The sequence below is a fragment of the Chenopodium album genome, chromosome 17 (genome assembly GCF_948465745.1).
Source record: "Chenopodium album chromosome 17, dcCheAlbu1.1, whole genome shotgun sequence".
NCBI lineage: Eukaryota > Viridiplantae > Streptophyta > Magnoliopsida > Caryophyllales > Amaranthaceae > Chenopodium > Chenopodium album.
The window spans coordinates 5,167,739-5,181,023 of NC_137850.1; the positions used below are offsets into that span (position 1 = coordinate 5,167,739).

Below are 13,285 nucleotides of genomic sequence, written 5' to 3' on the forward strand. Positions count from 1 at the left end.
TGTTGAGGTTTGTTTTATCAAGTGGTTATGCAGGAATAAAGAAAAAACCTTAGTGGTGCTCTTTTTGCTCACTATAGTAAGTGGGCAGGGTAGCATTAGTCCGTTAGTCCTATTACTGTAAGCTAATAGGTATTTGTTGTCTCTCCCATGTATATGGTTCATGCAAGCTGCAATGCTTGCTTGCACAATTTATATGGAGCTGCTGTGTCCTTTTCTCTTCCCTATGGGCTCTTTAGATTGATTATCAGAGCTCCCTTTTTCTTGAGAATCCTGACATGGTCTTTTATGGACTCTGTCAATTAATTTATTATTAGAGTTCCTCTTTGCATGATTACAAAGAAATTCTGGCGTGCACATAACCGCATTGCCAGTGATATCCACTGTTAATAATATTGCTAGGGATCTCTGGGCTAATATTGTATGCATGTTTGATTTCCTAGTAATATGTTGCAGAAGTATTTCTGGAATGATTTCTACTGATTGAAATCTTCGACAAAGTATGCTTTATAAAGCTTTTTGTCTAGTATTATGCCTAATGAATTCAAGACTTGTTGGATGAATTTCTTACATTCAATTCTTCCAAGGACTTTGTTGAGATATAACTATATTATGTATATCTATGAATTTTCAAAGCAACCAATGTCACATACTATAGACAATTTGTGTAAAAGGAATTGGAAACAAAAACAAAATAAAACTTTTAGAATTATAAAGTGGTCATGAGCTTTATTTATGCTTAATATCAATTGAAGTTGATGACAAGATTTGTAAAGGACTGTTTTTTTTACCTTCACTTGAACTCGTGGATGACTGGTGTTGATGAACTTGATGCATGAGACATTTGGGAGGTTTCTATGTATGGATAACACATCCTTATTAGCATACGTGAATTATTATTATTATGATTATTTTTATTTTTTATTTTTTTTATTTTTTTGCTGGTGATCATGAGGGGCAAGCCCCAAAACCATACGTGAAAATATTATGAACGGAAGTAATATTGTTATTTCCTGTGGCGTCTATGTTCTTTATATCCCTTGAGCCTCTTTTGCCTTAGGCTCAGTTATATATATCTTTCCTAGTGTTTTGTGTTGGAGTCACCGCTCCCTTGAGGTAGTTGTGCTTGCCGGAGCTAGGTTTCACTCATCCACTGTTGAGGTGGTCACGGTTGATAAAGTTGTTCACCATTGTTGATTCTTCACTGCTTGCGAGCCTTGCCAAATCAGTCTTTTCCATTCTAATTAATTAACTACTACTATTGTTTTTTTTTTTTTTTTTTTTATACAATTAATTAACTACTACTAAATAAGATTGTATTTATATTTTACATTTCATGTAAATTTGAAATCTAATTTTAATTTTTAAATCTTAATGATATATAAAGTTATGTTTACTTTTTTTTTTTTTTTTTTTGGTGAAACCCCAAAGTGTCTCTAGTGGGATTAGTTATGTTTACTTTGTTTGATTTCAGTAAATGTTCAGATTAGACTTCATTGTTTTATTTGTTATTTTTATTGCTGAAATATCTTCAAATGTGTACTGAAAAAAAAATTAAGTAATTGACACATTTGGAAAATATACATTAATATGATCTCATAAGATCTCATTTGATCTACGAAGTATTTTTGTCCTTATAAATTAATGTGCATATAAGACCAAAGTTAAGCTAAATCAAACAATAGGTTCAATTTAGAAAGAAAAAAAAAATGTGTTAAAGTAGTATGTAAATTGAATAATAATATTAAATTAAAAGGGGACTATAGGGGAACATTTTATAAGGAGGGCATGTCTGTATGTACATGTCAAAAAGGGAGTGTTATCTAGTAAAAGGGAGTGTGTTTTAGCGATTCACAAAAAGAATCTAATATTTAAATTAAAAAATAATAATCACAAAATAAAATATTATGTAATGTTATGAAATATTTGTGGATGCCTATTATGCCCCTGTATTCTCTAGAATAATCTAGGTCCAGGGTTTTATTGTTCTCCATGAAAACCCTAGTTATTGTGTATGTATATATATCCCTTAATATATGGAATAATAGACTGATCTATTCTCTCCCTAATTTCTCTCCTATTCCTTTTATTTTACAACACGTTATTAATTGAGCATACAATACAAATACAAGAGCCCTGTTGGTTTGATTATAGTCATATATCAAGGGTAAACAAAGGTACGCATATACTCCATATTATGCATAATTATTAATAAACTTTGGTATAACGAGAAAAGTCATCAACAAAAGTAATATAATAATTTTTACCACCCCTACTAGTGCATTTTTTAAAGTCCGTTAAATTCGAGTGAATCAATTCAAGTAATTTGATACTTCTTGAGACCACTTGCTTAAATGGTTTCTTAGTATGTTTGGCCTCAACACAAATATGGCATTTGTTAAGTTTATTATCCATTGAAAAATTAATTAAATTCATGTCCTTTAACTTTTTCAAATAAGAGGAATTCAAGTGTCCCAAACGGTTGTGCCAAACATCCAAAAACTCAACAATATAAGCAAAAGAAGTACTTCCATTCTCATTCATAACATTCAAAACAAACAAGTCATTATTGAGGTAACTTTTTCCAACAAAGTCTCCATTCTTAGTCATTACAATCTTGTCGGCCTCAAAGACAAGTTTTAGGACGACTTTGTTGAGAAGGGCTCCCGAAACAAGATTTCTCCTAAGAGAAGGGACATACAACACATTATTTAAAAATAAAGTTTTTCTGGAGGTGAGTTTGAGATGGATCTTTCCTTTGCCAAGGACTCCCGCGGTGCTATTATTGCCCATGTAGACATGATCACCATCGGTAACATCTTCAAACTCGGTCATCAAGGCCTTATTAGCACAAAAGTGCCTAGATGCTTCGGTGTCCAAAATCCACTCCACTTTGTTCTCCACCAAGTTGGCTTCTACCACCACCGCCGCAATGATTTCTTCTTTTTCCACCACATTGGCTTGGGAGGTGTTGCCATCTTTCTTTGCACCATGCCTCCGGTTGCATTGGTATGCTTTGTGTCTAACGATCCCGCACACATAGCAAGCATCCTTTGGCTTTTGGATTTTGTTGTTTCGAGTGAGATTGTTTTTGGACTTGTTGTTTCCCTTCTTCTTAGAATTGTTCTTGTTTTTAGACACATTCAAAGAAGACTCAACAAGATTAGCTTTAGAAGAATTAAGAGACAAATTCTCAAACTTATCCTTAAGGTGATTAGCCTCTTCGGTTCTCATGTGACTAATGAGCTCTTGGAGGGTCATATCCTTCTTCTTGTGCTTCAAAGAGTTACGGTAGTCATTCCAAGAGGGAGGGAATTTCTCCAAGAGGACATTGGTTTGAAGGGTCTCACACATCTTCATGCCTTCACCAAGAATTTCAGTCACCATGTTCTCATACTCATGGACTTGAGACATGATAGGCTTCTCATCATCCATCTTAAAATTGAGCCACTTGCCCACTACGTACTTCTTTTTCCCGGCATCATCTGCTCCATACTTTTTCTCCAAAGCGTCCCAAATAACCTTGCTTGACCTGAAATTGACAAACAAATCAAACAAAGTATTGTTTATATGGTTGAGGAGATGTCCACGAACAAGTTTGTTGTCCTTCTCCTTCTTCTTCAAGGCATCGGTGATGGCCGCCGGAATGGATCCGTTGTAACCTTGGCCGCTTCCTCCGCCTTCTCCAAAATTTCAATGACATCTTCATTCAAAACATAATCTATTTTCAATTGTTCAAAAAAGATTAGTAGCTTTTGTGACCACCTCTTGTAGTTGTTACCATCGAGAGGTTCCAACTTAGAGAGGTCGGGAAGAGACTTCATAATACTATTACCAATAGATGGAATTTCGTTTTCAAATTGTTGTAAATATAGAAGAAATTTATAGTAATAGTATAAAGAAATAACAAGTAAGACCGAAAAATGGATCTCACAAAACAAAGGAACAAATGGTGTGTCGTGATGCAAATCACTGACTTGAAAACGAAATCCTGGCGCAACCACTCTGCTCAATTGTATTCGCCGGCACGTTCCCTAAGGTTAACACACCTCTTCTACACAAAGACACTTTTGGATGGAAGGTTGGAGTCAAGTATCTTATGCCCAAAAAGAGTTGTGTTTAAGCTATTGTGTTTGATTGTATTTTTCAAGTGTTTGAAATCAGAAAATCATTCTCTAATTTATAATAGAGATTGAGGTAGATGAAAAGATCATAAAGAGAATATTCTTGAATAAGAAGAATGAAATTAGAATTTTTATGGTGATTAAAACACCATAATCAACCCCTTAAATGAGGAATAATTAGAATTAAAACAAGAAGAGGGATCCAAGGAAATCCGTTGGAGTCCAACGGACTGATTCGTGCCTGATCGGGCGGAGCCCGCTCGATCGGGCGAGCATCCAGAAAAACTGGGTTGCTCTCGCGCCCGATCGGGCGACGGAACTCCAATTTTTACGAATCTTCTCACGTTCGATCGGGCGAGGCTCGCCCGATCGGGCGGCGGAACTCCAATTTTTACAACTCTTCTCGCGCCCGATCGGGTAACCAAGTCAGACCCCTTTGAGTTCGCTTTCTTTAATTCCAACATACTGATGATCATATACCCCGTGTTATATGTTTGTGCATATATCAATGTATGTATTTGCAATTCTCTGTTTGTTTATTTGATCGCATACCTTTTATTGATCAACTCTTAATTATCTTTTGTGATTTTATTAATCAATATCAATTATATTTTTGCATCATCAATTCTTTAAGCCAATGGCCTAATAATATTACAATTTAAATGTTTTAATTTACATATAATTTACTTCCTTATTGTTTGATCAATGATTTGTATGGTTATATCAATTACCCATTAGTTATGGCTTTGGTGTTTTAATGAATTAACAAATTAGTCAGACTCTTCTTGAATTGAATTCTTTCTCAGGTTAAAAGTTTATAATCCATAATTCTATTATTAAAGAATATGTATTTTCTCCGTTTTGTTTAATAACTTACTCCGTATTATACCTTGAATGACCATTACACGTCAATTCTTTTTAAGCCAAAATTTTTAATGAGCTAACATTATTGAACGAATAACCATGGAATTTTGTTTCGTATTAAATTTGGACGATGAAATATAGGTCCTGCAAAATTACTGTATTGAGTTTTAGAGTCAAATATTTACGATGCTATGTTCTATTACGATAAGTCAGGCAACTAGAATGATAAGTTAGACAACCAGAAAGATAATGCTACGTATATTATATTAGTTGAGATTTTATGTTTGTTATGATAGCTAACTTAAATTAGTTGTGGTTTCATAAACGTTAATTCCCTCTAGATAGAATAGTATAATTATCTTCTTGGTAAAGTTTTTATATACATAGCTATATAACTGTCAAATATTAACTTGCAAAATTTGAGATCTTTTACGCCAATACTTAGCTTGAACTTTGTTTTGATCGAAACTTGGCATATACGAAGTACATATTTATTATACTATCTTAGTTCTTATTTTATAATATTGTTTTATATCATTGAATCATGTCAAACTTTGCAAAACTCGAATTTGTTGCTCTTGATATTACTAGAATCAACTGTTGAAATATACTTAGAAGCAAAATGATTTGGTGATACCATAAATCATGCTAGTATTTATTTGACGTTGAATTTAAGATGTAGTTTGCATTGTGATGAGCTAATAATAATGACCATTACATGGATACTTATAAGGGGAATTTGCCAAAAATAACACCATCTTTGGGCGGTCTTCTAATAATAGCACCGCCTTTTAATTATTCTAGAATAACACCACCTTTCACATGTATTTGCCTAAAATGAAACAAAAAACTGGTAACTTGTTTTACAGGTAAACATGGGACACGTGTTCTAGTTTAATTGGTTAATTTGTTTATTTTTATTTTTAATTTTGAAAAAACTTAAAAAAAAAATTAAAAAAAAATAAATTAAACCCCCCTGACAGGCTAAAGTCGTAGTCACCCAATCAAAAATAATACCTAAATCCACTAACTATGCAGATAGGGAAGAAGGGTCGAACCATAGGGAAACGAGTTAATTTATTCCTAATTAATCAATATAATCTAAATTATCAAGTAACCAATTTGTAATTATAAAAGGGAACTAAACTTCTAAGAGTATAAGTGGGAAGGAATAAAAGTAGGAGAAAAATCAATGAAATAAAAGCCTAGGGCATAGGTTCACCAATAAACAATATTCCAGGGGAAAACATAACAATCAATCATCAATGCATCAATTAATCAGATCATAAAGGGCTTTCGCTACGTATTACAATCACAGAGTTAATTTACCGGTATTAAATCTCATCTCTCGAATCTCGACTTAATCATTTATAAATTAGTCCGCCTATTGAAACTAAGCCTAAACATCAATTCTCATCTCTCGAATCTCGAATCAATATTGCTAAACTCATACAATTACACCAGGCCTAATCTAATTGCATAGCATTAAATCAATCAATAGGAAATTAATCAAGCATTGATAACCAACAATAATAATTTACCCCTTCATATTATTTATAGATCCCCCATAAACCCTGGAAAGAAAACTACTCAGACATAATTGAACATAAACTAAACAAAGCAATTAAAGGAAACATGATGAAAGAAATAAAGTAAAATTAATGAGATTAAAGTAGAAGAAATCGTTACCAAAGTAATCGGAATTAAGGAGTTGAATTAAGAACAAAAATGGAGAACAATGTTGTAGAGAGAGAAACTAATCTAAAGCAAAGTAGAGAGAGAAAGTCTAAGAGAAGAGGTCCTAAGCAAAAGCATTAAAAATCGTATATTATACCATAACCCGAAATTACTCCTAATTAGAAACTAAGTAATCGTCGAAGAAGCCTCCCCAGAAACATGCGCCCGATCGGGCGTAGGGCCGCCCGACCGGGCCCGCCTTTTCTCTTCGCCCTCTTGTTCTGGGCATCCGCCCGATCGGGCCAAAGCTTGCCCGATCGGGCCCGGCTATATGCTGGACTTGGATTGGGCTCTATTCTTGGCCCAATTCGAATCTCCACTTCGGGTCTTGAATACTCGGTGTCCAAAAGCAATCGGTCATGCCTTCAAATGCTCGTAGTTGTACCGCAATAATCCCGGGAAAAAGCTCCAAAGATGCAATTCCCTACAAAACTCAACCGAAACTACGAAAACACTAGAAAACACCAATTAGTAATAAAAGTGGCTCTAACGAGCCAAAAACACTACTAATTACGACCAAGGGACGGGGGTAAAACACCATATAAAGTAGACATATCAAAATCCCCTAAGACGAACTTTTGCTTGTCCCTAAGCAAAGAGCTCATCAATGAATACATAAAACATGCCTCACCCGAAATAATCAAAATCAAGAACCAACAATTCAAGGCAAATCTAATAAACATGCTTCAACGTCAATCAATCTGATTCATCTAATCACTCATCCTCCCCAACAATTGTCAAGTAGGGCAAACCACATGAGCATATAGAATTCAAGACTAGTGCTCACACACTCAACTCTCATTTATGTGGCGAGTAAAAGATGTACTCGATCGCTCTCCATCCCAACATCTTTAATGTGAACAATGCCCTCCCAACTCACACTCTCGTGTGTTTAAAAAGACATACACTCAACCTACTAGTCGACTCGAAATATGTCAAATCATAACTTGCATTGATAAGCAACACTTTCACATCTACACAACTCTATGCACAAGGTCGGAAGGTCTTTAAAGCTTGTAATGTAAGGCTAGGGAAAAAGGGTAGGATATATTTGGGAATATGTGAAAGAAAAGCTATGCTTAAAGGGAGCCAAATCCTAATAAGACCCATGATCAATATAAATAATGGTCAACATCTCCAACATAACCAACTCCAACAAAAATCCACCAAATACAACTCCAATAATATCAAACAATCCCAACTCTTACAATTTCACTCATAAAAATATAATAATGTAGAACTCGAGTGAATCACAAACTCTAAACTATCAAACATGAATTTTTCATTGAAACTCAATTTTTTTTTTCTTTTCTTTTGATCAACCTTCACTTAGAATACTTGAACATTAAACATTTTTTTTTCTTTTTCCGAACTTTTTTTTTTCTTTCATATCATCGTACTTTATTTTTTCAAGACAATTCAACTTCCAAACTCATCAAAAATAAAATGACTAATAAACAACAAAAAGTCAAGGCAACAACATGGGTAGCAAGAAGGGAACAAATGTAACTAATATCATCTGAAGGCCACCTAAAGAACAAATGCCTTCGTCCTCCTCATGTGCATAATAATGAGCCATGAAACACTACTCATAGTTGCAAACCAATATTTAAATTCATTGACGTACCAGGAACTAACACACATTTCTAACCAAATCAACTAGTCAAGCACTATATTCACAAGTAGTTGGACAAATTTGACGCATGTTAAGGCATCCAAGCAATCAAACTTCAAATCATGATCAACAAATCCACAATGCTTATCATCATATACTAAGAATCAAAACAATATTTTTCAAGTATGGGGCACAGGGAATCATGATTCATAATTTATTGGAACGTATTTTTGTATTTTTTTAATTTTCTAATTTTTTTGTATTTTTCATATAGGAAAGCAATAAAAACTACACTAGAAAGCAAATAAATCTATACTAGAAAGCAATAAATAGAGAAAGGAGAGATAGAGTTACTGATAACTTGTTATTTGATATGATTTTTGAGTGATTTCGAACCTTGTTTACTTGGCATATTGGCATTTTGGTTCACTTCTACTCTATTTTTGTTCAACTTTTGTGTATCCCTTGCTTCACGGGTTGTTAGTGTTTTTGTTGAGTTTTTAGGTTCAAAGACGACCATTTGAAGCATATGGATGATAAACCAAATTTAGAAGCCGAGACAATGGAGCAAAACCGAAGAAAAAGTGAAGAAAAGGGCCTAAGAGAGCCAGCACGGGCGTGCCATGCCTTACACGTCCGTGCAGGAGTGCATCAGACCAACTAGGAACTTCAGCTTGCATTTTCCAGATCCCGCACGTCTGTGCAGAATTAGGCACGTCCGTGCAAGTTACTCAGCACATCCGTGCCGATTCTAGCACGTCCGTGCGGTTTGCCCAGCTTGAATCAGTTTCAAAACTGATTCTTAAGTTCAAGGCCTGCACGTCCATGCCACATTTGGGTCCCCTGGCCAAAACAGTAGCAATCTGGTTCTCTTCCTCTGGCTCTGCACGTCCGTGCCTACCTCAGCACGTCCATGCAGATTTGGCTGCACGTCCGTGCTAACCTCAGCACGTCCGTGCTGACCTGTAGCCGTGCCCGAATCTTGTTTTCTCCGTCTTTTTTATTTGGGGGTCTTTATAAATCGCCCTTTGAGCTCATTTTGATGGCAGCCAAGTTTTTAGTGCTTCCTCTTAGTTTGTAATTGTAGAAACACAAATATTCTCAAATCATTAGTTAGATTATAATTAATAGCTTGGAAATTTCATTCTCAATCATTGTAGAAGACAAGTTCCACCATTGTTATTCAAGTTCAAGCTTCTAGTAATATTTTTCTCACTCTTCTATTCCATTTTAATTGCTTTGATTGTTAATTATCTTGCTTAATTCTTGTATGCTTAGATTATTATTTAGCTTAATCTTTAGTTAAATCTTGTTCATGAGTTACTTGAAATCCTTAATTGCTTTAATCTCCATGGATTGTGAGTAGTCTAATTTTCTAGGGTTTGGGTAAAACCCTCAATGTAGTCACTAATTACTAGTTGCATGTGTTAATTTGGTAATTGTTGGGTGTTAATTAGTTGAGCCTAAGTGGTTTAATTGCTTAGTTCTTGTATATGGCCATTGCTAGAACTATTATCCAAGCTTTCTCAACGAAGGATCGAGAGATGAACTTGAGTTAGCTCCCTTATGCTTAATTGACTTGAAATGCCATGAGAATAGGAATTTCCAGTCAAGGGAATACTTTTTGTCATCGTGATTATGCTTTAACACTTGTTTTATGCTTTGTAACCACGAGAGTAGGTTGTATTCATGATTCAAGTAATCCCTCTAGCTTGAGAGAGTAGTTGGGTGCTTTAGATAACTTCCCCTATATTATCCCCTTAAATTATCATTGTTTGCTACATGCCATTTGTTTTGTGACGAAATTTAGTGGTATATCCCGAGCCCTAGAACTCTCTAATTATTGTTAATCACCCCTTAGTATTAGTTGATTGAACTAGTACATGTTACATAAAAACCAAACCAATTTCGACTTCATTTAGATTGTTTAAACGGTAGTATCTCGGTGGTTGATTCAACGCCTCTCTTGGGTTCGACCCTTTATTACCCTTGCTATTAGCTAGTGAGACCAAGATAGGACTTTATCTTTGGTAGGCTCGACGACGGCCTATCAAATTTTGGCGCCGTTGCCGGGGAGGCAAAGTCACATTGAATGTATTATTGTTGAATGAGTCTAAATGTGTGTATTTGTATCATAATTTTTCTTATTTATTTTTGTATATTTGTGTTTTTAACTTGTGATTGTCATTGTTAACGTTTTTCTTAGCTTTGTTTGACCTTGCATGACATGGAAGAGTAAGCAATCACCGCTTATTCCCGTTGATCCTGAGTTAAATAGGACTTTGAGAAACGTGAGGAGGCTTTTGCAAGGCACACCCGAGTTCTCTATTGTATATTCGGATTCCGATCCGGAAGAAATCTTTGCAACCAACGAAGAAGATAACATGGGTGATAACGATCCTCCTCCACCATTGCTACGAGATTATGACCATCCCAATGCCTTCACACTTCGGAGTGGCATACGTCTCCCTACTACGAATGAAAATAACTTTGAGCTTTCACCTCAACTCATCCGTATGATACAAAGTGATCAATTTGGCGGAAGTTCTCATGAGTGTCCTTTTGCTCATTTGGATAACTTCCTCGAATTGTGCACAACCATCAAGCAAAACAACATTACGGAAGAGTTCATCCGTATGCACATGTTTCAATTCTCCCTCTGTGACAAAGCAAAGCATTGGTTGAGAACGGTAGAAGAGGGATCATTGACCACATGGGATGAAGTCAGTAGAGCTTTCCTTGGAAAGTATTGTCCACCCGGAAAAACCGCCGAACTAAAAAGAAAAATCACCAATTTCAACCAAGAGATCGATGAAACGTTAAGTGAAGCTTGGGAGCGTTTCAAGGACTACACTAGAAAATTCCCACACCATGGTTTCATATCATGGATCATTGTTCAAAGCTTTTATGATGGTCTTACTCCTACTTCAAGGGCCAACCTTGATAACGGGGCCGGTGGTAGCCTTAAAAAGCTATCGGTGGATGATGCATACAAGATGATTGAAGAAGTGGCAAAGCACTACGCATACGGAGGTGATAGAAGGCAACCTCAAGCAAAGAAGGGCGGAATCCACGATCTTAGTGCAATAGACCTTATTGCATCAAAGTTTGACATGATAGCTCATAAGCTAGATCAAGCCACCCTTACATCTCCAAGCTCTTCTTCACAACAAGTCATGTCTTGTGAGACTTGTGGAGGAAATGATCACTTGTCCTCCTATTGTAACTCAACTAACCAAGAGCAAGCTGCGACTATTGGGCAAAGAAATGATCAATACTCTCAACCCTACAATCAAGGTTGGAAACCCCAACAAAACACGGGTTGGAAGCAATAAAACCAAGACCCCCCTCAAAACCAATACAACCAACCCCATCCACAAAACCAACAAACTCCTTACCGTCACCCTAATCAAAGGGACCAAAACCAACAAAGGCAACAATATAACCAACCCGCTTCTCCACCTCCTTAAAAATCTAGCCTTGAAGCCGCACTTGAGACTTTCATTACACAACAAGGAAGAAGCAATGCGGATATGCAAGCGAACATCCAACAACTTCAAGCACACAACAAGATAATTGAGAATCAATTGGCTCAAATTGCGCAACAAGTTGGAAGTTCATCCTCCAATCCTAGTGGTCACTTTCCAAGCTCAACGGTTGTGAACCCAAAGGAGCAAGCTAAGGCCATTACTTTGAGATCGGGGAGAGGTTATGAAGGACCGGTTATGAGTGAAGAGGAGCCACAAAAGAGAGATGAGGGAGTTGTGGTGAGAAATGAGGGTGAGTTTGAAATTGAGATAGTTGATGTTGAGAGAAAGGAGCCACAAAAGAAAAATGATGGAGATGAGGAAAAGGTAGAAAAGCCCCCCATGAAAGTATACAAGCCTCCCATTCCATTCCCTCATAGGATTGTTGAAAAGAAATTGAATGAAAAGTTTTCAAATTTTCTTGAAGTCATGAGAGGACTTTAAGTGAATATCCCCTTTCTTCATGCTATGTCACAAATGCCTACATATGCGAAATTTTTGAAGGATCTTCTATCCAACAAGAGTAGGCTTGAGGAGAGTGCTACCATCTCCCTTCCCAAGGAGGTGAGCACTATCATTCAAAACAAGCTTCCTCAAAAGCTTGGTGACCCCGGTAGCTATGCAATACCGGTGAAGATTGGAGACTTGGAAGCTATGGATGTTTTATGTGATCTTGGGGCAAGTGTGAGATTGATGCCCTATTCTATAGCAAAGAGTTTGAAAGTTGGAGACTTGAAGCCAACGAGAATGTCCCTACAATTGGCCGACCGCACGGTTAGGCTACCTTTGGGAATTCTTGAAGATGTACCGGTTCAAGCGGGAGAATATTTGTGCGTTGTGACTTCGTAGTAATGGAGATGGAAGAAGACACAAGAGTACCCCTCATCTTGGGGAGACCATTTTTGAACACCGCGGGTGTTGTTATAGATATGAAGGAAGGAAGGTTAACATTGAATGTGGGAGATGAGAAAATCTCATTCTCATTCTCCCAAACATTGAAAAAGCCATCGTTCGATGAAGTTCATAGGGTTGATACTTTAGAAAGGAACTTAGAGGAGTTCCAAGAGAATTTGATTGAAGGAGATCCTTTACAAGCTATCCTAACGGGAGGCTTAGTTGAGGAAGATGAAGAAACAAGGGGGTATGATCTTTTGCTCAAGTAACCTTTAGTTCACAATAAAGTGAAAGTGGAAGTGCTTAATGTGGAGGTAAAAGAGGAGAGGACTACGCCTCCTCATAAGGTTGAACTTAAACCCCTTCCCCCTCTTCTTAAATATGCTTTCCTTGATGATAGTGAGGCTTATCCCGTTATTGTCAATGCCAAGCTCGATGATGTCTCTCTTGATAAACTCCTAATTGTTCTAAGGGAGTATAGAGATGTCATCGGGTACAAAATTGATGACATTAAGGGGATAAGTCCC

At 36.4% G+C, this 13,285-nt stretch overlaps 1 protein-coding gene and 1 non-coding gene across 2 annotated transcripts; one reads left to right on the plus strand and one right to left on the minus strand.

Moving 5' to 3' along the window:
- Positions 1-11,108: 11,108 nt before the first annotated feature.
- Positions 11,109-11,215, minus strand: LOC145590402 (small nucleolar RNA R71). The gene has a single exon (XR_014102007.1). It is a non-coding gene; the product is annotated as a small nucleolar RNA R71 (small nucleolar RNA).
- Positions 11,216-12,341: 1,126 nt separating this feature from the next.
- Positions 12,342-12,713, plus strand: LOC145588554 (uncharacterized). The gene has a single exon (XM_081645192.1). The coding sequence runs from the start codon at positions 12,342-12,344 to the stop codon at positions 12,711-12,713; it is 372 nt and encodes a 123-aa protein (XP_081501318.1).
- Positions 12,714-13,285: the final 572 nt, after the last annotated feature.